This window comes from Pogoniulus pusillus, chromosome 26 (genome assembly GCF_015220805.1).
Source record: "Pogoniulus pusillus isolate bPogPus1 chromosome 26, bPogPus1.pri, whole genome shotgun sequence".
In the NCBI taxonomy this organism is placed as follows: domain Eukaryota; kingdom Metazoa; phylum Chordata; class Aves; order Piciformes; family Lybiidae; genus Pogoniulus; species Pogoniulus pusillus.
The window spans coordinates 2,638,370-2,664,435 of NC_087289.1; the positions used below are offsets into that span (position 1 = coordinate 2,638,370).

The 26,066-nt window shown below is 47.6% G+C and overlaps 2 protein-coding genes across 3 annotated transcripts in view; one reads left to right on the forward strand and one right to left on the reverse strand.

Moving 5' to 3' along the window:
* CP (ceruloplasmin) lies at positions 1–25,470 on the forward strand. Its single transcript, XM_064165314.1, has 19 exons — positions 1–242; positions 3,822–4,066; positions 4,259–4,471; positions 4,955–5,128; positions 6,371–6,625; positions 8,352–8,517; positions 9,637–9,776; positions 10,533–10,670; positions 10,792–11,003; positions 12,329–12,479; positions 13,782–13,994; positions 15,220–15,427; positions 16,317–16,456; positions 16,946–17,074; positions 17,481–17,587; positions 18,580–18,796; positions 19,462–19,601; positions 20,700–20,862; positions 22,315–25,470. Exons 1-19 carry the CDS (start codon positions 88–90, stop codon positions 22,383–22,385), a joined length of 3,237 nt encoding a protein of 1,078 aa, XP_064021384.1. The 5' UTR covers positions 1–87; the 3' UTR covers positions 22,386–25,470.
* The window catches only part of HPS3 (HPS3 biogenesis of lysosomal organelles complex 2 subunit 1), a 23,243-nt gene continuing 20,234 nt past the window's right edge, over positions 23,058–26,066 (reverse strand). For both annotated transcript variants that reach the window (XM_064165315.1, XM_064165316.1), the window contains exons 16-17: positions 24,793–24,883; positions 23,058–23,555 (exon numbers count right to left, since the gene is read on the reverse strand). In XM_064165315.1, the coding sequence (XP_064021385.1) occupies positions 23,428–23,555; positions 24,793–24,883 (219 nt within the window). In that variant the 3' untranslated portion in view covers positions 23,058–23,427. The remainder of the gene's footprint in view (positions 23,556–24,792; positions 24,884–26,066) is intronic.

Below are 26,066 nucleotides of genomic sequence, written 5' to 3' on the forward strand. Positions count from 1 at the left end.
GGGAGCGAGGAGAACTTATAAAGGGAAATTTGAGGTGCCTGTCCTGGGATTTTATTTCACATTTCCCACAAGCTTCCTGAAAGCAAAATGAAGCTTTTCTTCCTAAGCTGTTGGCTGATTTCTTGCTGTTGCCAGTCTTGGGCAGTGAATAGGGAGTACTACATTGGCATCGTAGAGACAGAGTGGAACTATGCACCTGGCAACACCAACGTCGTGTCTGGACAGCTTTTTGCAGCAGAAGAGTAAGTAAAACACTTTGCATTGGTTGTGTTTGATTTTACAGCACTGTCTGCTTTAGGCAGTAGTGCCAGTCTGTAAACCTGGTGAAGGCAGTGAAATGAGACATCACACTGCTGGCAGTGGGGTTTCTGTCGGTGGTATCAGGGAAGTTTGATCCTTTCCCTGGCTTGCTGGAGAACTGATTTTGAATTCTCTGCTGATTTGAAGCACTGGAATCTGTAGGGGTTCAGGAATTCATTGCACTGAAGTGTTTACTCAGCAGAGGCTAGGAAAAGACCTTGGTGAGGTTTAATTTTGAATGGCTAAGAGGTCAGTGCTGAAGAGAAGACTTCTGCTGGTATGTTTTTAACGGTGGAAGTTTGACAGCTGTTAGAGTCTCCTTTTGGACACAGGCTTCTTTTTTTAGACAGTCAGTGCTGGCCTTTGCCTTTTCCAGTGCTGCAGCAGCACAGCTGGGTCCTTCTGACCACACAGGAGGAGCTGGGCTGCTTTTTACAAGGCAAGGAGGGTGCAGAGTGAGAGCAATAAGCAGGTTGGGGAATAAGTACGGTGAGGAGAAGGGGAGCACCCTGAAGACATGAATAATCAGTAAAAACCCCTCAGCTATACAAGGCATTAGAGAAATATTTGAGAGGGAAGAATTGTTCCTCCATTCTTTCTTTCCAGTGCCTTCAAAGTGAAACAGGACTGTTCTGTAGCAAAACCAATGAAGAGGGAAATCAGAAATGAGAAGAGTCTAAAAAATACAGTTCTCATGTAGTCTGTAGGTGAGGGATTAGAAGGTTTCCTGTGGTTTCTTTGCTCTAGTGAAGGCCAACAATATCTCAGCTGTAATCTGCCACTTCATCAGGCCTGAGGGTAAGCAGTCAGCTTGTTTCACTCATGAGCTGAGGGAGGTGTAAGACACTGACAGTGGTTCAGCAGGCTGGCAAACGCTGGAAACAGGGCAGCTTGTCTGAAAATTGCAGAGCAGTGTTGTAATCCAACAAGCCACCACTGTTCACTGCTTTGCTTCACTCCCAGGCAATCTGCACCATGCTAATTGAATCCCCCCCCCACCCCCTCAGTGATTGTGTGCCTGCAAAGGAGCTGCTCCTTTTTATTGTACTTTACATTTTCAGCCTCTCCAGTTTTTCTTCTCCTGAACTGTTCATCTGAGAGGCTGTGCTTGTATTTATAGAGGAAGAGTGCAGTGTACCTGCTAGAAAGAACTCTGCAATTAAATGGTAGCAGTTTAAGCAGTCCATGAAGAGCCACAACACATTAGTTTGATTTATTTTGTGGCTAAAAAGCTTCATGCACACAGATTTCCAGTAACTCAGCTTTTGCAAGCTAAGTTTTTGCTCTCCAAGTTTCATGGAGCTCCGAGCTGGCATTTTAATTACCCTTCAGATCTGTTCTTGCCAAGGTACGAACAATCCTTCCCCACATGCTCAAACAATGCTCAGCCTTGTGGGAAACACTTCACATTTGGGGGAGTGTTAGCTTGCTGGGAATATGAAACCAAACTGGACATGTGTCTCCCCGGGTCAGATGAGAAATGAGGAGGCTGCCCAGCTCTGGCAGTGTTGCCCTGTCTCCCAAGATTGCCTCTTCCTGCAGCAGGTTTGCTTCCACAGCTCCTTCTCCTGAAGTGGGCATGGAGGTGTGCAGGAGGACTTGTGGCTAAAGAGGCTCAGAGCCTGGGCTGCCAGCAGCAGCCAGCAGCAGCCAGCAGCAGCACTATGGGTTTGAGCAGCCAGTGCTGGCAGTTTCTCTCCCCGTTGTGGTTAGCACTATAACCACTTTCCTCACAAAGGTAACTCTTTTCAGAGAGCAGAACATCTAAGCAAAGGTACCTGACCCTCAGCACAGGCAAAAGCTTGCTCCAAAGCTGTTCCCAGTAGATAGCTCTCAGAGACACAGGGTGAACCCTGGCCTGTGGCTGGTGGTGCTTGGCCAGCACATCCATGTTAGGTACAGGGTTCAGAGGTACTGATGACACACGCAGGAAATGCCACCTCCATCAGTCTCGTTCCAGCTCCCGGGTTAGATTGTTCCCTTGCTAGCCAAGCTCTTGGGTTTAGTGTAATTGCTCCACTAAGTGAGAGGAGCAATGGCCCTGCAGTTAAGGCACCTGGTGATTGAGGAGGTCACTACTGATTACCTGCTCTCATGTACCCTCTTTGTATATTCTTGGGCTGAATCTGTGAAAGTGAGACTTTATTAAAGCAAATCCTTATCCAGCTCTGAAGCTGTGATTCCTCTGCATCTATGGCTGGTGAGCTAGCTGAGGGCTTCATCTCTCTTATTTTGGCACTCTGGTTCTGCACCTTGAGGTTCTGCTATGATAAATGTGTCTTAGAGCTGAAAAGTCTGCCTGTCTTTGCACTGGAACAAGAACTATGCAGTCAACATAATGGCATGGTGATGGAAACCATTGTTTGTAACAAGCCATGGAAAAATCAGACAGCAATGTAAGCATGCAAGGGCAAAAGTCCCAGGCAATAAGAACTATTATTTGCCTTGCCCACAAGATCTCAAGTTTGCCTGAAATGGTATCAATCATCCTTATCTTCAGTCTGCAAAATGTGTGGGGAATAAAAAGCAGGTCAGTGCATAGTATTTAACCCTTCTGTGAGTCCCTAATTCTTTATGGTAGGAGATACCTTTGCACCTAAACCCAGATATAGGGTGGACGTGAGCAGACAGTGCACGCTTGCAGCCCAGAAGGCAAATGATATCCTGGGCTGCATCAGAAGAAGTGTGGCCAGCAGATTCAGAGAGAGGATTCTGCCACTTGGCTCTGTTTAGACCTCACCTAGAGTACTGCATCCAGTTCTGGAGCCCTCATTATAGGAGGGACATGGACCTGAGGGAGCAAGTCCAGAGGAAGGCCACGAAAATGCTCAGAGGGTTGGAGCAGCTCTGCTATGAGGACAGCCTGAGGCGGCTGGGAGTGTTCAGCCTGGAGAGGAGGAGGCTCCAGGGGGACTTAATAGCGGCCTGCCAGTACCTGAAGGGGGACTACAGGAAGGATGGAGTGAAGCTGTTTACAAAGGCCTGCAGTGACATGACAAGGGGCAATGGCTTCAGGCTTGAGAACAGCAGATTGAGATTGGATGTTGGGAACAAGTTCGGCACCAGGAGGGTGCTGGAGCACTGGAACAGGTTGCCCAGGGAGGTGGTTGAGGCCCCTTCACTGGAGCCATTCAAGGTGAGACTTGACGGGGCCCTGGGTGACCTGGGCTAGTGGGGATGTCCCTGCTGACTGCAGGAAGACAGGACTAGATGACCTCTAGAGGTCCCTTCCAGCCTGGACCATTCTGTGATAGCTATGCACAGCACTATGGAGGTCTGGTCTTGAGTGGAATGTGCTTCCCAGGGAGGTGGTGGAGTTTAAAAGCTGTTTGGATGTGGTGCTTGGGGACACGGTTCAGGGTGCACCTTGTAGAGTAGGGACATGGGTTGGACTTGGGGCTCCTGAGGGGCTTTGCCAACCTGAGTGTTTCTGTGATTCTGTGAAACTCCACTACTCCACACCATTCCAATGCAAAGTGAGGGTCTGGCACTGAGGATGTGTTTGTGGACTTTCTTCACAGGCAGGCTGAAGTCTTTCTCAAACAAGGACCGCATAGGATAGGAAGCACTTACAAGAAAGCTGTCTACACTCAATATACCAATCAGTCATATGATGTGGTAGTTGAAAAACCTGCCTGGCTGGGCTTTTTAGGCCCTATCATTAAGGCAGAAGTTGGAGATTCCATTATTATTCACTTGAAAAACTTTGCATCCAGAAGCTACACGCTGCATCCACATGGTGTAAGTTACACAAAGGAAAATGAAGGTAAGCTTCAAGCTGGTCTGTGCCAGAATGGAACAGATCTGCTCACTTGGTTTTAAGGATTATTTCCACCTGTGTTCAGATGCTCAGGCCATGCTCCTGCAGCCTGTAGCCAACTTTAAAAGATGGCAGGTGCTGCCCTGACACCATACTCTGAGTGTGTTTTGTTAATGGTGGCTTTCTGGCATTCTTCAGGTGCTTTTTATCCTGACAACACCAAAGATCTGCAGAAGAGAGATGATGCTGTGAAGCCTGGAGGCCAGTACACCTTCACATGGGATGTGACAGAAGATCAAGGTCCAGCTGAGGCAGATACAGACTGCATCACCAGAGTTTACCACTCTCACATAGATGCTCCAAGAGATGTTGCCTCAGGACTTGTGGGACCTTTAATAATTTGCAGGAAAGGTAAACCACAAACAAATGAGTTACAAAGTAAATAGCTGAAGATGGCTGTTTAGTTTACTGTGAGATAATTGAGTGGGAGAGGAGAAGATTGAAGGTAATTTTGATACAGCAGCTTTTTGCCTTCTCAGTTAGCTGCCACAGGAAGCCTTTTTGCTTTGTGTGACAGCAAATAGTTTGCCCACAAATCCACCTGAGTGAGATAGGTGTTCATGGCAGTAATGCAAAAGCATAGGCAAGCACTGGTGTGGGAGACAAGTTGGCTGTGGTTTTATCACATGCAACATTTACTCTTAGCACATTTAGAGTAGCTATCAAACCCCATTTCTGTTTTCTGAGTCTATGAGTTTGTGAACAGCTCACACCCAGGAAAAGTGGCAAAATGTGAAGTAAACAGTGAGCAGCCCTACTGATCCTGCATTTGAAACTAATGGAAGCATTATGTCATTTGCCAAAGGCTTTGACTACCTCCACTTTCTTTTCCAGGTACAATGGACAAGGGCAGTGCTGAGAGCTTTGATGCTGAATTTATCCTTATGTTTTCTGTGATGGATGAAAATCTCAGTTGGTACTTAGAGGATAATATCAGGACATACTGTTCTGAGCCTTCCAAAGTTGACAAAGATGATGAAGACTTCCAGGAAAGCAATAAAATGCACTGTGAGAGAATGTTATATTTAGGTTGCTTCTTAGTAGTGAAGTTATATTTTTGTATGTGTTGTGTCTTTTAAAAACAAAATGTAGAAAACTGGGGGGGTTAAGCAGGTGGTTTTTTCTTGGAGGATTAAGAAAGATCATAAGCAAAACTGGAAAAGCCAGCAAAAAGCAAAGAGGTGATGTCAAGTACTACACAATCAATCTTTTGGACCCATGATATAAAATACTTAAGGGTCAAGAACTCTTGGGCAGTATAGACTCATAAAATAGTTTGGGATAGACTCATAGAATAGTTTGGGATGGAAGGAACCTCCAAAGCTCATCCATTCCAACCCCCCTCAGTCAGCAGGGACATCCTTGACTGGATCAAGTTGCCCAGAACCCTGTGGAGCCTCACCTTGAATATCTCCAGGGATGGGGTCTCAGCCACCTGCCTGGGCAACCTGTTGCAGTGTTCCAGCACCCTCCTGGTGCAGAACTTGTTCCCAACATCCAATCTCAATCTGCTCATCTCTGTTTTGAAGCCATTGCCTTTGGGAACAGTCTCTCTGCAGCCTTCTTGTAGCCACTTTCAGGTCTGGCAGGCTACTGGTAGGTCTCCTCAGAGCCTTTTCTTCTCCAGACTGAACATCCTCAGCAACCTCAGCCTGTCCTCATAGCAAAGCTGCTTCAACCCCCTAATCATTTTTGTGGCCTCCTCTGAACTTGCTCCACCAGGTCCATGTCCTTCCTGTATTGAGGGCTCCAGAACTGGATGCAGTACTCCAGGTGAAGTCTCACCAAAGCCAAGTGACAGAATCCCCACTCTGGATCTGCTGGTAGTGCTGCTTTTGGTGCAGCTCAGGATGTGATTGACACTCTAAACAGACTTGTGTTACTTTGTTCTGTTTCTTAGTCCTGAACTTTGTACCATCATATCACAGTTTAGAAAACCAGATTTTATTGTCAGTGTCCACAAAGAAGATACCTGATCAAGTTGAGGATGCATCTGCTTACTGCAGAGGGGGTTGGACTAGATGACCTTTAGTGGTCCCTTCCAATGCAAACCATTCTATGAGTCTATGTCAGGGGTTGTTGGTCGTGCAGGTGTCTGTACAGATGAAGGATGTGTCTGACTTGTGCTCACTTTCAAAGGTGTGGAGTTTTATCTTGAGCCTCTTTCAGTGTTGAAGTACAAAGCAGTGGTTGTAGGACAGCTGCTTTTGAAGCAAAGATCCTAACTGTGACAAACACCATTTCTTTTAGCAATCAATGGCTACATGTATGGATACCTTCCAAACCTCACCATGTGTGTGGAAGATAAGGTAAAATGGCACCTCTTTGGCATGGGTAATGAAGCTGACATCCATTCAGCCTACTTTCATGGACAGACCTTAGTAGAAAGGCATCATCGAGTGGACACCATCAACCTCTTCCCAGCCACATTTATCGATGCTGTCATGATTCCAAGGAGTCCTGGGGAATGGCTGCTCAGCTGCCAAGTGAATGACCACATTGAAGGTACAGGATCAGTTCCAGTGATCTGAATGGCTTTGCTTGAGCTAGCAGTGTACTGAGTCACTTCTGCAGTGCTCCTGAGCTGGTAGTGTGCCAGGTTGACCTTCTTCTCTAGGTAACAAAACAATTGAAAGAATTGAAATGCCAAGGAGCATATTAGATGGGCTCCAGCATACAGCCAGGGAAATTGAGGACATTCTTCTCTGTAATGGAAATGATTATGGGTTGGCAGCAAGTGTCCCAGCTGTGCTTTGGAAAGCCTCAGTGTTAGCCAAACATGATGCCTGCCTCATACTGAAGTTAATTAATCACAGTTTTCTGTTTGCAAACAAAAAAGTTGGCTGGGGCACAGGATAGGCAGGCTTGCTTGCCTGCTGGCAAAGCCACCTTGTGGAAGGTGCATTGGCACAGGATAGGCAGGCTTGCTTGCCTGCTGGAGAAGCCACCTTGTGGAAGGTGCATTGGCACAGGATAGGCAGGCTTGCTTGCCTGCTGGCAAAGCCACCTTGTGGAAGGTGCATTGGCACAGGATAGGCAGGCTTGCTTGCCTGCTGGCAAAGCCACCTTGTGGAAGGTGCATTGGCACAGGATAGGCAGGCTTGCTTGCCTGCTGGCAAAGCCACCTTGTGGAAGGTGCATTGGCACAGGATAGGCAGGCTTGCTTGCCTGCTGGCAAAGCCACCTTGTGGAAGGTGCATTGGCACAGGATAGGCAGACTTGCTTGCCTGCTGGCAAAGCCACCTTGTGGAAGGTGCATTGGCACAGGATAGACAGACTTGCTTGCCTGCTGGCAAAGCCACCTTGTGGAAGGTACATTGGCACAGGATAGGCAGGCTTGCTTGCCTGCTGACAAAGCCACCTTGTGGAAGGTACATTGGCACAGGATAGGCAGACTTGCTTGCCTGCTGACAAAGCCACCTTGTGGAAGGTGCATTGGGCAGTAAGCAGAGATGAGCTGTGTTCTCTTCCCTGTCCTTTCCTGTATTTCCAGTGTTTGATAACCATGTGAAATGCTTAGAAACTAATTCCACACTTTCCATGGTCTCCATCCCTATAATGGGGTCAGAGAAGTTATTTGTCCAACAAGTGCTAAGGAACAGAGAACTCAAAATGATTCTACAAGATCTGGAACTTCTGATACCAAAGGGAGAGTGTTTAACCTACGCAGTCAACTACACTGAGGTTGTCAGGTTTGAAACGGCTGCCACACCAAGCACCATCCTGACATGGGTGAAGCATCCCAGGCAAAACTTGAGTTCTACAAACTGCTCTAGTCCATAGCTGTACAAGGACTATCTTTATTGTGTTCTTTGCTTCTCCAGCAAGCAGATTTACTGGCAGGCCTTTCCCCTAGGGTGCAGGGTGTCATAGGTAAGGTGGTGATTAGATTTAGAGGGGAGATGGTCAGCCTAGTGGCACCTGGCCTCAGCTGAAGTGCCAACCAGCAGTGCTCTTTCCTCTCCACCCTAAATCTTGTGCCAGTCACAGCTTCACAAGCAGAATGCACTGTACCTAACCTGCTGCCAAGTGTAAATACCATGAATGGGTCTCTACATCCTAGCTCAGCGGGCATGCAGTCTTTTGTATCCTTTTCATTTGTGATCTGCATATCCATTGACAGTAGGGGATTCTCTATGGAAGGGAAAAGCTACTGAAATGAAAGCAGGGGTAGAGAAAAGAAAGTATAGTTCTTTCTCCTGCATTTTCTCTACCTCCTCATTTTTTCCAGGTGGTATGCAGGCCCTTTTTAAAGTAAGAGATTGCAGGAAATCCCTGAGAGATCACAATGAGAGCACAAAGATAAGAGAGTATTTCATTGCTGCTGAGGAGATCATCTGGAATTATGGCCCATCTGCAATGAACCATTTTACAGGACAGGAATTAACTGCTGACAGGTAAATGCCTCTAGTTAAAGAAGCTTCACTTTCCAAGCAGAGCTGGTAAATAACGTGAGCCATGGGGTGCAACTGGCTTTTAAGCTGAAGTTCTCCTGGTCCTCACCTCTGCTTAAATACTAATGCTAAGATAAATATCAGACCAAATTAGGTCTATTGCTTTCCCTGCTGTAATCTTGCTGTACTGTCTCCGGGATGAGGATGAATTGCAATGCCATGTGTAGGCTGAGACCTCTGATGATTCAATTGGGTTGATTATTCCGAGTTAAAGAACAAAGGCAGGAATTCGTGATCATCTCCCGAGCTGATGAAAGCCATGCTAATGGCACCTCATCTAGCAAGCAGCTTGCAAGAGGCGGCTTTCTCCTTTGTTCTGTGTTAATGTATTTAAGAGCTGAGTCAATTCCCTGAAGGCATTGATCACTCAGATTTTTCATCTGTGAGTTACAGAACATTTACCTGCTCCACGAGGGGCTAGGCACAGTTCATTGAACAGTGACTGTAAAACACTGCAAGGTCCTTTCTTTGAAGAGTAAAAGGGTAGACTAAATCATGTAGGCTGAATCTTATAGAATCATAGAATCAACCAGGTCGGAAGAGACCTCCAAACTCATCCAGTCCAACCTAGCACCCAGCCCTAGCCAATCAACCAGACCATGGCACTAAGTGCCCCATCCAGGCTTTTCTTGAGCACCTCCAGGGACGGCGACTCCACCACCCCCCTGGGGTGTTCAGCTGTGTGTAGCTGTTACTTGTTACCTCCCTTTCTGTTTAGCTGTTAGGTGTTCATGGTGTTCATACTCACTGTTGTTGAACTAGTTGTGAAGAGTCAACTTCAGGTTACAGAATACTGACTGGAAGTCACTGGTGAGTCTCTAAGCATGCTGCCTTGTAAGGGTGATACAGAGGCCTTTAAAAGAGCTCAGTGAAAGCTAATGGATTCCTGCACATCTTCCTGTAGGACTGCATGTAAGTGTGTGGCCAGGTCCTGGGAGGAGCTCCAAAACACAAACTCTGCGCATCATACCTCAGAAGATAGGGTCGAGGGTCTGACTGTCTTTGTAAAGCTGAGCTTTGTGACTTGAACTGCTTCCACCTGTTGCCATTTCTCTTCCACAGTGACTCTCGTGTGTTTTTTGAACAAAGTGAGACCAGAATTGGTGGCTCTTACAAAAAGGCCATTTACAAAGAATACACAGATGGGTCCTTCGCTGTGCGCAAGCAAAGAGACTCAGCGGAAGAACATCTTGGACTCTTAGGTAAGAGACCTAAATTCTTTTGAGTCAAAAGGTTTATGAGAGTGAGCTATCACTTAAACTGCCTAGCCAACAGTGCCCATCCACCTCCAAGGGAGGAGCCTCTCTCTGCCTCCTGCAGATGCTGGTGTGGCTTCCTCTGAGAGACAGCCCACGGTGTAAGAGAGCTTTTGAAGGCAATGCTGTGGTATTCCCCTTCTAGCTTGTGGGAATGTGCCATGGTATATGAAAGTCAGGCTCTGACTTACACAGCCAGGCTAGGCAGATCTAGCCCTCTTTATACCCTGGTTTCTTCTGGCATGGCTCTGGACTGAGTTTGATGTTGATGCTAAGGTCTGTAGGTCCCTTTCCATTGGGAGGAACTGTCTGGCATGGCACTGACCCTTCATGAGGAACTGGGAATGAAGCAGTCCTGTTGTTGCTAGGCTGCCACAAGGTTCAGTCCAAGTACCAGAACCTGGTCTGTGTCACAGAATCACAGAAGCATGCAGGTTGGCAAAGCCCCTCAGGATCACCAAGTCCAACCTAGAACCCTGCTCTACAAGATTCACCTTAAACCATAGCCCTAAGTACCACATCCAAACCACCCTTAACCACAGCCAGGCTGGGTGTCTCCACCACCTCCCTGGGCAGCTCATTCCAAAGGGTAATCACTCTTTCCCTGGAGAACTTCTTCCTAATGTCCAGCCTAAACCTGCCCTGGTGCAGTTTGAGACTTGCTGGAAACTTCCTGTAGTGATCCCATGTGCTCTTTCCCAGGGCCTGTGATCAGGGCTGAAGTGGGCGAGCGCCTGAGGGTGACCTTCCGGAACAACGCCAGCCGCCCGCTGAGCATCCAGCCCCACGGCGTGCGCTACGCCAAGGCCCACGAGGGAGCCTTCTACGGCCCTGCCACAGGTGAGCTGCGGGCAGGGGCACGGCCGCACCCGGGGCGAGCTGCCAGCGCCCTCCTCTCCCGGGGGGGATGCAGCTAACTGTGCTTGCTGGGCGCTTTCACTGCCTTTGATCTCTGCGGCAGGCACCGCACCGCCAGCCTCTCGTGTGAGCCCCGGCGCTGTGTTTACGTACGAGTGGGATGTGCCAGAGGATGTGGGCCCCACGCACCAAGATCCAGACTGTTTAACTTGGATTTATTACTCAGCTGTGGATGCAGTCAGGGACACCAATTCTGGCCTTGTGGGGCCTCTCCTGGTGTGCAGGAAAGGAGCTCTTCATCCGTCTGGGAAACAGGTCAGTTGGAGAAGAGGGAAGAATGGAAGCATCTGTATGGGTGCAGCTGAGCCTACAGAATTAACCAGGTTGGAAAAGACCTCTAAGGTCATCGAGTCCAACCTATCACCTAACCCTTCTCATTAACTAAGCCATGGCACTAAGTGCCTCATCCAGCCTCTTCCTAAACACCTCCAGGCATGGGGACTCCACCACCTCCCCAAGGAGCCTGTTCCTATGGGCTGTCACTTTGGCTGGAAAAGAACCGCTTCACGCTTCTGAACTGTGCCACATTCACGACCACTTAGCACTACCTCCTCTCCATGTCTCAGTCTCAGCCATGTGCTGAGGGCAAGGCATAAAGTGGAGAAAATGGATTTGATTTACTTCCTCAGGGAAAGGGTAATTAGACACTGGGATGGAGGGCTGCAGCAGCTCTGCTATGAGGACAGGCTGAGAGAGTTGGAGCTCTGTAGCCTGGAGAAGGCTTCCAGGAGACTTTGGAGTGGCCTTCCAGTATCTGAAGGGAGCTCCAGGAGGGCTGGGGAGGGACTGCTGACAAGGTCTGGTAATGCCAGGACAAGGAGGAATGGGTATAAACTGGCAGAGGGGAGATTCAAACTAGATGTTAGGAAGAAGGTCTTTGCAGTGAGGGTGATGAGACACTGGCACAGGTTGCCCAGGGAGATTGTGGATGCTCCTCCCTGGAGGTGTTCAAGGCCAGGTTGGATGAGGCCATGAATGACCTGTTCTAGTGGAAGGTGTCCCTGCCTAAGGCAAGGGGTTGGAACTGGATGATCTTTGAGGTCCCTTCCAACCTAAACTATTTGATGATTTTATGGCCTGCTCAGGGAGGTGGTGGAGTCACCATGCCCTGGAGGGATTGGCTGTGGCACTCAGTGGCATGGTCTGGTCAATGCAGTGATGTTGGGTCACAGACTGGACTTTAGGATCTTAGAGGTCTGTTCCAGCCTCAATAATTCTGTGATTCTGGGCTTTGTTGTTTAAAAACAAAAGCATTGTGGCTCCAGATAGGCAGACTCTGTACTGGGGAACCACCTTTCCTGCAAGCAGCCCCTGGAGCCCAAGTCTGAGGGACTTGGTGAGAAGGAGCAGAGAAATGCAGAGATTTTAAAGACCAAGCCACACATTGAGGTGCTTCCTGGTGGAATGAGTATTAGCAGCAGAGATGGAGTCACCAGACACAGCAATTGGAGATTCTCAGAAGGAAATCTCAATGCCTGCATCTGTTCTGCTTTGTTAATTATACTCAGAAATATATTCTTTTCCCCTGACATTTGCTATTAACTCCTTTCTGGTTTCCTTTGTGCTTTTCTTCCCAACAGAAAAATGTGGATGTGGAGTTTTTTCTACTTGCTACAGTATTTGATGAGAACCAGAGCTGGTACTTGGATGAGAACATTTTGATGTTTACACTAAATCCTGACAAAATCGACAAAGATGATGAAGACTTCCAAGAGTCTAACAAAATGCACTGTAAGCACATTCTTAGTTAGCCAAATATTGAGATTTGTGACCTCATGTTGGAGGCCTGGAAACAGAACACTGCTAGAGACATTTCATTCCACTGGGAAGAAAACCATGCTTGAGAGAATTCAGCTTCAGCTAAGTGTGGTACAGCAAAATAAGATGCCAGCTGTTAACATCTTGCACAACTCTTGAGCATTTAGCACTGTTAGGTACCACTCTGAGCAGAGAGGAGGAGGAATGGAGTCTGTAGGCCATGTGCAGTCCCCATGACTGCAGCCAGGCAGCAAGAGAAAACTGACCTCCATCCTACAGGTGATGTAGCTCAAAGTAGGACTTCTGCAAAACCAGACTGGTTGAGAGCTGGAAGGCACCTCTGAAGGCTGTCTGCTGCAACCTCCTGTTTAAGCAGGGTCACCCAGAGCTGGCTGCCTAGGACCATGTCCACATGGCTTTTGAGCCACCACCTCCTTGGGCAGCCTGTGCCACTGCTTGGTCACCCTCACAGTAACAGAGGCTTTCCTGATGTTCAGAAGGAACCTCACTGTGTGTCAGTGTGTGCCCATTGTCTCTGGTCCTGTTGCTGGGCACCAAAGAACCTGGTTCCATCTTCATTCTGCCCTCCCTGCAGGGATTTGTACACATTGATGAGCTCCCTTGAGCCTTCTCTTCCCCAGGCTGAACAGTTGTAGGGCTCTCAGCCCTTCCTCACAGGAGAGATGATCTCTTGTCCTGTCATCATCTCTGTGGCCCTTTGTTGGACACTTTTCATTATGTTCACATCTCTCTTGTACTGAGGAGACCAGCACTGGACACAGCACTCCAGGCATGGCTTCACCAGTGCTGAGGAGAGGGGAAGGATCCTCTCCCCTCACCTGCTGGCTGTACTTTGCCTAATGCAGACCAGGACAGCTTCACATTTCTGGCTTGTCTTCAACTTGGCTTTTAGCAGGACACCCAGGCCAGCCTGCTTTCCAGCTCAGTTTGACTGAAAAGCAGCTGCAGTATGACACTCATCATCTGCTAGGACCACTCCTTGCACTTGCATCCTACATACCTGATGGGCATGAGGCAGTGAAAGTCCCAGTTGGTCAAGTCAGCTGCTTGTGCTTTAGACACTGGGCACTGGGTGTGTAAGATTGTTTTGCTGGAGCTGCTTCTCTGTAGTTTAGCTGTTGTGATAATTGTTAATATTCCTGTGTCAGTGTGAGGCATCCCAGTGCTTCTGCCATAGGGACACTTGGATCTGTAGTGCAGAATGAAGGAATGTGTTAATCAAGGTGGGATTTTGCTTCCTCAAATCTTCTGCAGCCATCAATGGTTATATGTATGGAAATCAGCCTGGCCTGGAGATGTGTAAAGGAAGTGTGGTGTCCTGGCATTTGATGGGCTTAGGCTCCGAAGTTGATGTCCATGGGATATACTTCTCAGAAAACACATTCATAGCTAAAGGGTCAAGAAGGGACACAGCAAATCTCTTTCCACATACATTCCTGACAGCTGTCATGAAGCCTGACTCTGAAGGTAAATGTCTTGTTTAAAAATACTCTTACTGGTTTACAAGCTGTTTGCCTGTGAACATTTTATACTTAGAGACAAGTTTGAAAGAGGTGATATTTTGATCCTCTGGGTGGTAAAACTGTGTTTGAAAGTGGGGGTTGGTCTCTTCTGCCAGGCAACCAGCAACAGAAGAAGGGGACACAGTCTCAAGCTGTGCCAAGGGAGGTCTTGGCAGGATGCTAGGAGGAAGATGTTGCCAGAGAGAGTGATTGGCATTGGAATGGGCTGCCCAGGGAGGTGGTGGAGTTGCTGTCCCTGGAGGTGTTCAAGCAAAGCCTGGATGGGGCTCTTAGTGCCATGGTCTAGTTGATTGGATAGGGCTGGGTGCTAGGTTGGCCTGGATGATCTTGCAGGTCTCTTCCAACCTGGTTGATTCTATGGTTCTAAGGGCTGCAAACACCTCATGTTTGTAGGATGTAAGCTTTTCATGCTGAAGCCTTGATTTTTCTAGCTCCAATATGTGCTGCATTTTATCACTGCAGGAAGCCACAGAATCATAGAATAATTGAATGGTTTGGGTTGGAAGAGACCTCCAAAGGTCATCTAGTCCAAATCCCTACAGTCAGCAGGGACATCCTCCACTAGATCAGGTTACTCAGAGCCCTGTCAAGCCTCACCTTGAATATCTGCAAGGATGGGGCCTCAACCACCTCCCTGGGCAACCTGCTCCAGTGTTCCACCACCCTCGTGGTGCAGGAATTCTTCCTGATGTCTTATCTAAGTTTCCTTTAATTTCCAGCCATTGTCCTTGTCCTGTCCCTGCAGGCCTTTGCAAACAGTTCCTCTGCAGCCCTCTTGTAGCCCCATGCAGGTACTGGCAGGCTGCTATTAGGTCTCCATGAAGCCTTCTCTTGTTCAGGCTGAACAACCTCACCTCCTTCAGCCTCTCCTTGTAGCAAAGCTGCTCCAACCCCCTGATCATTTTCTCAGCCCTCCCCTGGACCAGCTCCATCAGGTCCATATCTCTCTTGTGTGGAGGGCACCAGAGCTGGACACAATACTCCAGGTGAGGCCTCACCAGAGCAGAGCAAAGTGGCAGAATCTCCTCTCTCCACCTGCATACTAGAGATAGAATTTGGATGCCCCACGAGCAGTAGCCTGCGTCTCAGTCAATGTAGGTAGCACAATGTCAAGATCTGCCAGTGACAAACTTTTGTCCTCAAGTCTTTGTTTCCTGTCCAACCTGTAGGAGTTTTTGAAGTGTCCTGCCTGACAACAGATCACTACAGAGGGGGCATGAGACAGCAGTACAGAGTGAAGCAGTGCCACTGGTGGAACGTGGATGTGTCCATGTATCTGCATGGAAAGACTTACTATGTTGCTGCAGTGGAAGTGGAATGGGACTACTCTCCTAACAGGACATGGGAGCTTGAGCGCCATCAACACCACGAGGAAAGGTACTTTGGAGCATGCCCCAGGCAGAAAACGAAACAAAAGCAAAGGCCAAGCACTCAGCATTCTCTCAGATGCTGCACAGCCTTTGTAGTGTGGGACTTAAGCATTCCAGATGAAGAGAAACCTCACAACTTAACAAGAATCTTCTCTTCTTGAGGATGCCAGTTCCTTTGAGACTGGTTTCACTGAGCTGCAATTTTGTTTGGTGGTTAATTGACATAGCTGCAAAAGATGTTTTTAATAGGTGTTCTTATCCTTTCCTTTTTCCTTTTGTCTTTTGTCTTTTCCTTTTTCCTTTTAATTTCTATTGTCGTTTTTTTGCTTTTTCATTTCTCTTTGTCTTTTCCTTTCTGTCTTTTTCCTTTCTTTTTGGATTTTAATTTTTAAATTTTCCTTTTTTCATTTTTTTTTTTTTCCCTCTTCCCCCTTTCCCCCCCCTCTTCCCCCTGTCCCCCCCTCTTCCCCCCTTTCCCCCCCTCTTCCCCCTTTCCCCCCCTCTTCCCCCTTTCCCCCCCTCTTCCCCCTTTCCCCCCACTCTTCCCCCTTTCCCCCCCTCTTCCCCCTTTCCCCCCCTCTTCCCCCTTTCCCCCCCTCTTCCCCCTTTCCCCCCCTCTTCCCCCTTTCCCCCCCTCTTCCCCCTTTCCCCCCCTCTTCCCCCTTTCCCCCCCTCTTCCCCCTTTCCCCCCCCTCTTCCCCCTTTCCCCCCCTCTTCCCCCTTTCCCCCCCCTCTTCCCCCTTTCCCCCCCCTCTTCCCCCTTTCCCCCCCCTCTTCCCCCTTTCCCCCCCTCTTCCCCCTTTCCCCCCCTCTTCCCCCTTTCCCCCCCTCTTCCCTCTTTCCCCCTCTCCTCTTTTTCTCTTTTCTCTGTTCCTTTCTGTGTTTTTGTTTCCCAGCCCTGGCAATCCATTTTTAAATAAGGAAGACAAATTCATTGGCTCCAAGTACAAGAAGGTTGTGTACAGGGAGTACACTGACCAGACATTCAGTACTCCCAAAACCAGAACAGAGGAGCAGCAGCACCTGGAAATTCAAGGTACAATCATCAGGAAGTTCAGTTTTGAAACTGAGGGGGAAATGCAGTAAAACAAACCAAAACAGATACTATTTGAATAACAGAGAGTAAAGTTCTACTCACACAAGGTGCCTAGACCTAGGTGGAACTGCTAGTCAGATTATGGTGCTTTCCTTGCATGATTACACTGCTTGCTCTAAAAGGCCAAGCCACCCTTCTGCTTTGCTGCTTGATCACAAGTCAGTGTTTTCAGCCAGCATAACCCTGGCAGCAACATCCAAACTGGCCTCAAATATACACAGTTGGTGCTCAGAGCTTTGGAGACTTTGGCCTCACCCGAGATGCCTCACATCAGCTACTCTAGCTGGCATCTCACAGTGAGTGGCATTAGCCACGCAGAGCTTTTAGCTGAATTAAAAGGCATTACTGTGTGTTGGGACACAACACTCTGTGTGTCTCTCTCCTGTGACCTTTTGTAAAGCCAAGTTAATCTTCTGTTCCCTCCGGCAGGGCCACTGCTTATGGCAAATCTTGGAGACAAAATTAAAGTCGTTTTCAAGAACCTGGCCTCAAGACCTTACTCCATCCATGCCCATGGAGTGAAAACAGACAGTCCTGTGGTCCCTGTGACTAACCCAGGTATCAAAAGCATCCTTGTTGATGTCCAGCAGGTAACAGCAAGCCTTCTAGAAAGGTTTAAGCAAGCTTTCACTGGACATAGTGAGAAAGACTCAGAGTTGGTTTGTGTGTTTTTAACCTCAGGTTCTTCAGTTCTTGATGCTGATTATGACACCAATTAAAATTTAGCTCCCCTGCAATCTGTACAAAGATAGAACTGCTTTTATTGAGTGTGGCAAACTGGACAGTGCAGCCCCACAGAAAATCAACCCCAAAGAGTCAGAGAGCTACAGAAAGGAAATAACCATAAGCTGGCCAGTACAGTGATGGGGAAGGGGAAGCTAAAGACCAACAGAAGCTCAAAATGACCTCTTGTAAGTCAGCACACAGAAAACCTCTAAAGTTCATTGGTATTTATTTAATTCAGGTGAAACAAAAACCTATGTCTGGAAAATCCCAGAGAGAGCTAGTTCTGGGAGAGGAGACCCACACTGCATTGCATGGGCATACCATTCCACGGTGGACATCATTAAGGTCAGTGCTCTGTGACCCTTACAGTTGAGGTGGAACTTCCTGTCCTGTAGTCTCCATCCACTGCCCCTTGTCCTATCCCAAGGCAAAAGTGAGCAGAAGCTGTCCCTGTCCCTTCCCTCCTGACCCCCAGCCCTCAGATATTTATAGATGTTAATTAAATCCCCTCTCAGCCTTCTCCTCTTCAGACTATCCAGTCTCAGGTCCTTCAGCCTCAACTTACAGGGCAGTGCTCCAGTCTCTTCATCATCCTCATAGCCCTCTGTTGGACTCTCTCAAGTAGATCCCTGTCCCTCTCAAACTGGGGTGCCTAGAACTGGACACAATTTCCCAGGTGGGGCCTCAGCAAGGCAGAGTAGAGGGGGAGGAGAACCTCTGTTGGTCTTATGGACACTCTTCTTCATACACCTCAGGATGCCATTGTCCTTCTTGGCCACAGGGACACATTGCTGTCCCAGGGAGAACTTGTCACAGAATCACAGAATTAATCAGGTTTGAAAAGACCTCTGAGATCGAGTCCAACCTATCACCTGACCTTCCTAATTAACTAACCCATGGCACTAAGTGCCTCATGCAGCCCCTTCCTAAACACCTCCAGGGATGGGGACTCCACCACCTCCCCAGGCAGCCCAATCCAATGCCAGTCACTCTTGTTGTGAAGAACTTTCTAAACCTGCCCTGGCACAGCTTGAGGCTGTGTCCTCTTGTTCTGTCCCTGGGTGCCTGGCAGAAGAGACCAACCCCACCTGGCTACAACCTCCTTTCAGGTAGCTGTAGAGAGCAGTAAATCCACCAAGACTCTTCATAGTCCATTGGCCCTGATCCACAGGCAGCACATAAGAGTGAAGGAACAACCTTTGTTTTTCTGACCCTGGCTACCTTTATTCCCAGATGCTGACAGCTGTGAAAACACTTAAGAGGTTCATGTCTGGTACAAAAAAGGCTTCTGCTTAGTCCCATCTTGCACTTAGATGACTTTTCCTTTGCAATTCCAGGACATATACAGTGGGTTGATAGGCACACTTGTGGTGTGTCACAAACACTATCTGCCATCCTTCCATGCGAAAAAGAAAGTGCAATTTGCTCTTCTTTTTATGGTTTTTGATGAAAATGAGTCATGGTACTTGGATGAAAACATTCAAACCTATTCTGCCAACCCTCACCTTGTCGACAAAGACGATGAGGACTTCCTTGAAAGTAATAAGATGCATGGTAAGCTTCCTATGTTGCTAATGTCAGTCTGAAAGGGCTACAGCAGTGTAAATGATCTACCTGAAAGCACTGCATATAAATGCAACTTCCTCATCTCCTCTGCATTTCCAGCTCCAGGGGGGAAGGGCTGAAAATTACCACTCAAAGCTATTTGAAAACACTCCTGATGCCACCAACTGACTCGGTTTGGCTTGCAGGGGGGAAGAGTTTCATTGGGTTGGTTAGGTTTTGTTTGTGTTGCTTGCTTTGAGTTTGGTTGGTTTTGGTTGTGGTTTTTCTTTTTTCTTAAACTCATGTAAAAATGGTCCCAAGTTGAAGTTCTGAGGAGAGAAAGAGGAGAAATGGGATTGGAAACATTAAGCAAGTAAACAGATGTTCTGGATCAGTTGGGAAGGCAATGATCATACTGAAAGCCTGTCCTGGTAAAGCTTCCTCTTGGCAAAGAGCTGCAGGAAATGCAGTACTGACAACAGTGTCGAGCAAAGAACTTTTCTTTCAATCCCCTCTCACTTTCTAGCTAACTCTGGAATATAACCAGACCCATTCATAACATGTTCTGGTTTTATATACCACCCAAAGCCATTACCTTCTTTCAAATCCTGTGTTCTCATAAACTTTAGTGAATAACAAAAGCTTCATTGTTTTCTCTCTTGTTCTCCTTTCAGCTATTAATGGAAAGGTGTTTGGAAATCTCCAAGGTCTGACTATGCATGTTGGAGACGTAGTAAGTTGGTATTTGATGGCAATGGGCAATGAAATAGACATTCACACAGCACACTTCCACGGGCACAGCTTTGACTATAAGGTAAGAGATCCTTTCCACTCATTTCATGCTGTGTTAAAAAGGACCTCTCCTTTTTAGATCAAGTGCACCAAGGACTGTAAGCTTGGGTGAAAAGTCAGGCATTGCAAAATGAAACCAGTCTTGTAACTTGCTCAGAAAGCTTTTATGTCCCAAACCAACATGCAAGAGAGAGTCTTACCTGCTAGGAGGATTTGCTGACCTGTAACCTCATAGGTTGCTGCCACAAGGTAGCTATGAATTTTCCTGGCTGTAGCAAGACCACAGTTGCTATTGTTCTTGTAAGCATGAACTAGGTGCACAAAGTGAAGCTTCTGTATTAATAACATACAGCAGATGTCTTCCCACTCAACCGATTAAGAAGCTTGATGGGAACATGGATAAAAGGTAGCTCAAAAAGGACCTGGGGATCTTGGTTGATGAAAAAGCTCAACATGAGCCAGCAGTGTGTGCACAGCCCAGACAGCAACCATGTGCTGGGCTGCAGCAAGAGCAGCATGGCCAGCAGGGCACGGGAGGAGATTCTGCCCCTTTGCTCTGCTCTCATGAGACCCCACCTGCAGAACTGTGTGCTGTTCTGCAGCCCCCAGCACGAGCAGGACATGGAACTGTTGGAGCCAGTCCAGAGGAGGCCACCAAGATGCTCACAGGGCTGCAGCAGCTCTGCTATGAGGATATGCTGAGAGAGTTGGGGCCTGGTAGCAGGCTTGGAGGAGGTATTGGAGTGGCCTTCCAGTATCTGAACGGGGCTCTAGGAGGGCTGGAGAGGGACTACTGACAAGGTCTTGTAATGACAGGATGAGGAGGAATGGGTTTGGACTGGCAGAGGAGAGATTCAAACTAGATGTTAGCAAAGGGTTCTTTGCAGTGAGAGTGGTGAGACACTGGCACAGGTTGCCCAAGGAGGTTGTGGATACTTCTTTCCTGGAGGTGTTCAAGGTCAGGTTGGTACGAGGCCTTGAGCAACCTGTTCTAGTGGGAAGTGTTCCTGCCAATGGTGGGGGGTTGGAAGTGGTTTAGGTTGGAAGGGACCTCATACTATGCAATGACTGTTCCCTGGTGACACTGCAGTGTTTAACCGTTGTTTCTCTTGTCCTGAAGCAAACAGGGCTGTACCGGGCAGATGTCTTTGATCTCTTCCCTGGCACCTTTCAGACTGTGGAAATGACCCCTCAGAACCCTGGCACTTGGCTCTTACACTGCCACGTCACTGACCACATCCACGCAGGCATGGAAGCAACCTACACCGTGCTGCCAAGGGAAGGTAGGAGCTTATCTAGCTCAGTGATACTGGTTATGTTTCAAGATACAGAATGGGGCCCACAGCCAGTTCAGGCATCCAGCACTGTTGTATGGCTCAATATTGCTGTCTGGAGGCCAGAATGTTGCAACCAGTTCAGGCTTCCATCAGTATTTCATAGCTTAATATTGCTGTCTGGAGGTCAGAATGTTGCAAGCCCCCTGCCCACACTTGCCTCAGCATTGCTGCTCACAAAACAGGACTGGATGTTAACTACCACTTCTTATCAATGACATTTACATAACAGATCATAGAATATCAGGGGTTGGAAGGGACCTCAAAAGATCATCTGGTCCAGCCCCCCTGCCAGAGCAGATCACACTGGAACACATCTAGATGGTTCTTGAATATCTCCAGAGAGGGAGACTCCACAACCTCCCTGGGCAGCCTGTTCCAGTGTTCTGTCACCCTCACAGGGAAAAAAATCCTCCTCAGGTTCACATGGACCCTCCTATGCTTCAACTTCCACCCATTGCCCCTTGTTCTTTTTCTCCCTCTGTCCCTGAGGGGCAGAATTAGTTTAAAATAATGATAATTAGTTTAAAATAATGATAATTAGTTTAAGAGAATTTTTCCTGAGACAAGAGTATTTCTGTACCCAAGAAGTAGGTCAGAGACCTCCTTCTCAATCTTCATTTGAAACAAAATTAATCTGAAGTCATCATCTCTGGCTGCTAAAGCACTGCAGAACTGAAATGGTGTTTCCTTTCTAAAGGACATGTTTTAGCTTTACAGATGCTATTGCTGCTACTTTGCTCTGGCAATATCAGCTGTGAAAGAACTTGAACTCCTTTTATCCAATCTGATTCACAATGTCTACAAGGCACTGGGGCCTGCTGCACTTCTTCTCAGCTCTGCTGTCCATATGCAGACTCTGGAGGCCCTAACACAGGAAAGACATGGAACTGTTGGAGCCAGTCCAGAGGCCACCAAGATGCTCACAGGGCTGCAGCAGCTCTGCTAAGAGGACAGGCTGAGAGAGTTGGGGCTCTGCAGCCTAGATAAGAGAAGGCTTTGAGGAGACCTTGGAGTAGCCTTCCAGGATCTGAAGGGGGCTCCAGGAGGGACTATTGACAATGTCTTATAATGACTGGATGAAGAGGAATGGGTTTGAATTGGCAGAGGGGAGACTCAAACTGGTTGTTAGGAAAAAGTTCTTTGCAGTGAAGGTGGTGAAACACTGGCACAGGTTGCTCAAGGAGGTTGTGGAGCACAGAATTCTGTGATCCACAACCTCTCTGGTGCTGTTCTAGGCCAGGCTGGATGAGGCCATGAATGACCTGTTCTAGTGGGAGGTGTCTCTGCCCATGGCAGGGAATTGGAACTGGATGATCTCTGAGGTCCCTTCCAACTTAAGCCGTTCTATGATGCTGCCTTTGCTGAGATGTGTAACAAAAGCTATTTCCCCCCTCACAGACAGGCAGTCTTTGTTCTCAAGGCTGTTCCAGCAGCTCAAGTGCAACACGACGGCAGACACGCGGGAATGACGGAAACATCTGACCACAGGCAGTCTCCAAGGCCTACCTTCAGCAAAGCATGTCCTGAGAAATGCCATCTCCTGAACAAGCAACTCCATGGTTCCTCCTGAAGATTCCATTCAGTGGCCCACAGCTAACAGGAGGAGAGAGCTGACTGGACAGAACAACTCAGAAATACCTTAAGTATCTTGTACGCTAAACATATGCTACATGGTGCCTAAAGCATGCTCTTAAGCTGCTGAGGGAGAGTCAAAGCAAATGCATTTTCATGCTTGTAAATAACCACATGGGAACAGCAAAACCTGCAGGCTTCTGCTGTCACCTTTTAGCAGTCAGATAATTACTGCTTGGAAAATAGGAATCTGGTTGCCACTTTTAGTTCTCAAAGTGCAAGGTCCTGCATCTGGGTCAGGCCAATGCCAGGCACATAAACAGTTTAACTTACCAATGTATCATTAACTGTTCTTCCTTTCTCTCACTTTTTAAGTACATTTTATTTGCAGTGTAGATGATCTCTTCTGATGACTTCTGCAGGTTTAAGTAACATTACAGCTTCAGTGATAACAGATTTGACAGGAGTCAGATTCAGCTAATTACATCTTAGATGGCTGTGGGCTTGCAGAGTCACTCTTCTGCTCGCAGCAGACTCTCAAAGAGCAAATGGCACTCATGAGCAAGTAATAAATGCTGTGGTAGTTTATTATGACTGAACTCCAGCTGAAGGAACAGAAGGAAACATCAGCACACACATGCACAAGTACCTGAGATGCTTACCAAAAACCCCAAGAAGTTTTCAACTGCATCTGTGGCCTTCTGATACTTCAGATACTCCTTATACCTGAGGGCAACAGAAGGAGAAAGAAAACAAAACCAAGCAAGCAGCAGTCTGCATCTTCTGTTCCTCCTGGAACACTTACACCTCTCTGTCATTCCTGGCCTCTTCTTTTGGATTGCATGGGTGTGTAATGAAGGTGACAGAGCAGCTTGCCCAGCTGTAATTCAAGGGAATGTCTTTGCTGCAAAATGATGTAAGTGGGGCCCAGCTCCTGTTTCAGGTGAGCAGTTTCCTCTGGCTGCAGTGAAGAAGATGTGGCAGGAAAAATGCTGCAGCTCCATCCTCTGGCAGAAGGCTGAGGAAATCCCTCAATTCAAGTTCTGTCGCAACAACTGATAGAGTTTCTGCTCAGAGCAGGAGAGAAAACCTTGGTTAGGGATTTTAGGTTCAGAACAAGTAAGCTGAAAAGCCATTAACAGTGTAACTACTATCTGAAGTCATCCAATTACCTAAATGTGGCAACTGGAATGAAACCTGGGACACATCCACTTGGGAGCAAACACAACTACAGGAAGTCTCAAAAGGAAAGTGCAGTTGTGTCTTAGATGAAAACCAAACCTCCAGCTCAAGTCCTCAGTTCAACCTGTGGCACTGAAGCTTATGAAGTCTGATCCAGTGCTCCACATGCTTTGTATCAGTGCAAAGATGCCCTGGACAGCTGGAGTAGCACAGCAGCTCCTCAGACCAGGGTGTGTGCCATTATGTTGTTATGCCATTGCAGCACAGTTACTGCATGAAAACAGCTTCACAGAACCGTCAGGGCTGGAAGGGACCTCAAGGATCATCTAGTTCCAACCCCTCTGCCCTGGGCAGGGACACTTTCCATTAGATCAGGTTGCCCAGAGCTGCATCCAGCCTGGCCTTAAAAACTTCCAGGGATGGGGTTTCTGCCACCTCCCTGGGCAACCTTCAACCCAGAAGTTAATGCACACTGCAGCCCTGGGATGCTGCCCTCGGGTGTTACACTGGCACTTAAAATACAGGTATGTCTATGTGCTCATCCAATCCTCTTGGCCTGTCAGAACAAACACACTGACCCCTCAGCTCTACACTGCATTGCTGCCTTCCTGCACACATGTAACAACAGGACTGCAGCTACCAGGGCTGGTTTCTTTATTCTCCTAGAGACAGGTTGGTAGTTTTTCAGTTTATAACCTAATCACTTAAACACTTACTGGTAATCATCACCACACTCAAACAGCCACTGTGTTATCAACAGTAGCTGTCATTGTCTAGCACCACACAGTCATTTAGCCTAGGGGAAAAAGAAACCCATTTGCTTATTATCTATTAGCTCTATTTAATCTTTTTAGTGGTGTCTGCCCTTGATTTATACAGCAGCACTTCCACTCCAACAATCTGTTTTGAACACAAAGGAGGCAGCAGGCTGTACATTGCAGAACCCTGTGCAAGCCTGCTGAGCTGCATTAGCTTTCACTGTGGAAAAAAGCCCCCTTTCTTCTTCCCCTCTCTTTTATCACACCAGTAGTCCCTAGCCTGAACAGTAGTTAGAACATCAGATGACTACAGAAGTTGAATGTCAGATGACTACAGGAGTTGAGTTGCAAGCAACTGCTTTACCTTTCAGCGCCGAGATGAGAACAGGGCACTCAGGTCCAAGAAGTCTGGCTCTTCTGCACAGTTCAGGAAGCAGCTTGTTCCACCACAGAGCCTAAGCCACAAAACCCCAGGAGAAGTGTATGTTAACAAGGGTTGCAACGAAGAGTGGCAGACCTGCTAAAAACACCCTGAGCTAAGCTCTAGGCAGGTCATGATGAACTCAGTAATTCTGCCATGCTTTGAAGTGCTCTGATTTTGCACAGCTTGGGAGGCTTCAGCACCATCTTTTTCTACTAAAAGATGTTGCACAGTGCCCTTTACAGCCTCCACAGAGCAAAGGAGAGAAAGTCACAGCATTGCAAGACTGAGACTGGCAGAAGATGAAGTTTTTCTTCCCTCCCAGCAGCTCCTTGCAAAGTAGTGACTAGCAGCATCACTGTAAGAAGGCTGCTCTGTCTCCAGCTCTCACCTGTCTACTCCCAGCAGCTGTATTAGTGAGCTATGGTCTGCGTTTAACTCTGTTGTCAAGGACAGAGAGAGGGCAAAGGATTTCCTTCCTTGCTTAAATGTGGTAACTCTTTTTTCCACCTGTGTTCTGATTCTGTACTGCCACCTCGCATTCAATTCTCTGACTAACCTGGGAACAATCAAAGAAACTACTTTCAGAGTTGAATAAAAAAGCAGAGCTGTGGTTTTTGACCAGAGTTTGTACATCCACCTGGCAGAGGATCACCTTTGCTGCTTCTAGCCAGCAAAACAGCTGTGATGGGCAATGGAAGTAGACTTCTGAAACAAAATCAGTTCCAAAATTCAGCGTGCATAGAGGCCTAAGGGAAGAAGGACCAGAGGGAACATAATCCTTGCACTAGAGCACCAGTACCATTCTGGTGTTATAGTCAGAACATGGTGCAGCAATAGCATTTCAGTGTGATTTCATTTGACAGAGGAATGTTTTCTTATCAGTTAGCTTCTCACTAGCTTTTCATGCTAGACAACACTCAAAACATTCAGAGCACTGAGCAGTGAGAAACTAGCCACTTTGGGAGCTGCAGTAGGAGGCAGTGTTCCACTCCCTTTTGTGAGGCACTCTGCCATCTGAAGAGGCCATGCTTTAAATTTACTCAGGGCAGTACAAGAAGTCTCAGAAGAAACCAGGTGAGAAAGGGAATTGGAAGTGAGGACTGGTTAGGAAACTTCCATGGCAAGCAAGAGGTGCAAAGCAAGCCCAGTTCTGCCTGAAAGCTTGGATGTTTGATCCATTCTGAATCCATCTGCACACAAAAGCATTTTCCTTA

Bases quoted from the DNA above. Each gene is read 5' to 3' on its own strand.
- CP (XM_064165314.1), top strand. From the start codon at position 88: ATGAAGCTTTTCTTCCTAAGCTGTTGGCTGATTTCTTGCTGTTGCCAG. The intron at 17,075-17,480 runs GTATCAAAAGCA...TATTTAATTCAG, and splicing joins GGTCCCTGTGACTAACCCAG to GTGAAACAAAAACCTATGTC. The intron at 20,863-22,314 runs GTAGGAGCTTAT...CCCCCCTCACAG, and splicing joins CACCGTGCTGCCAAGGGAAG to ACAGGCAGTCTTTGTTCTCA.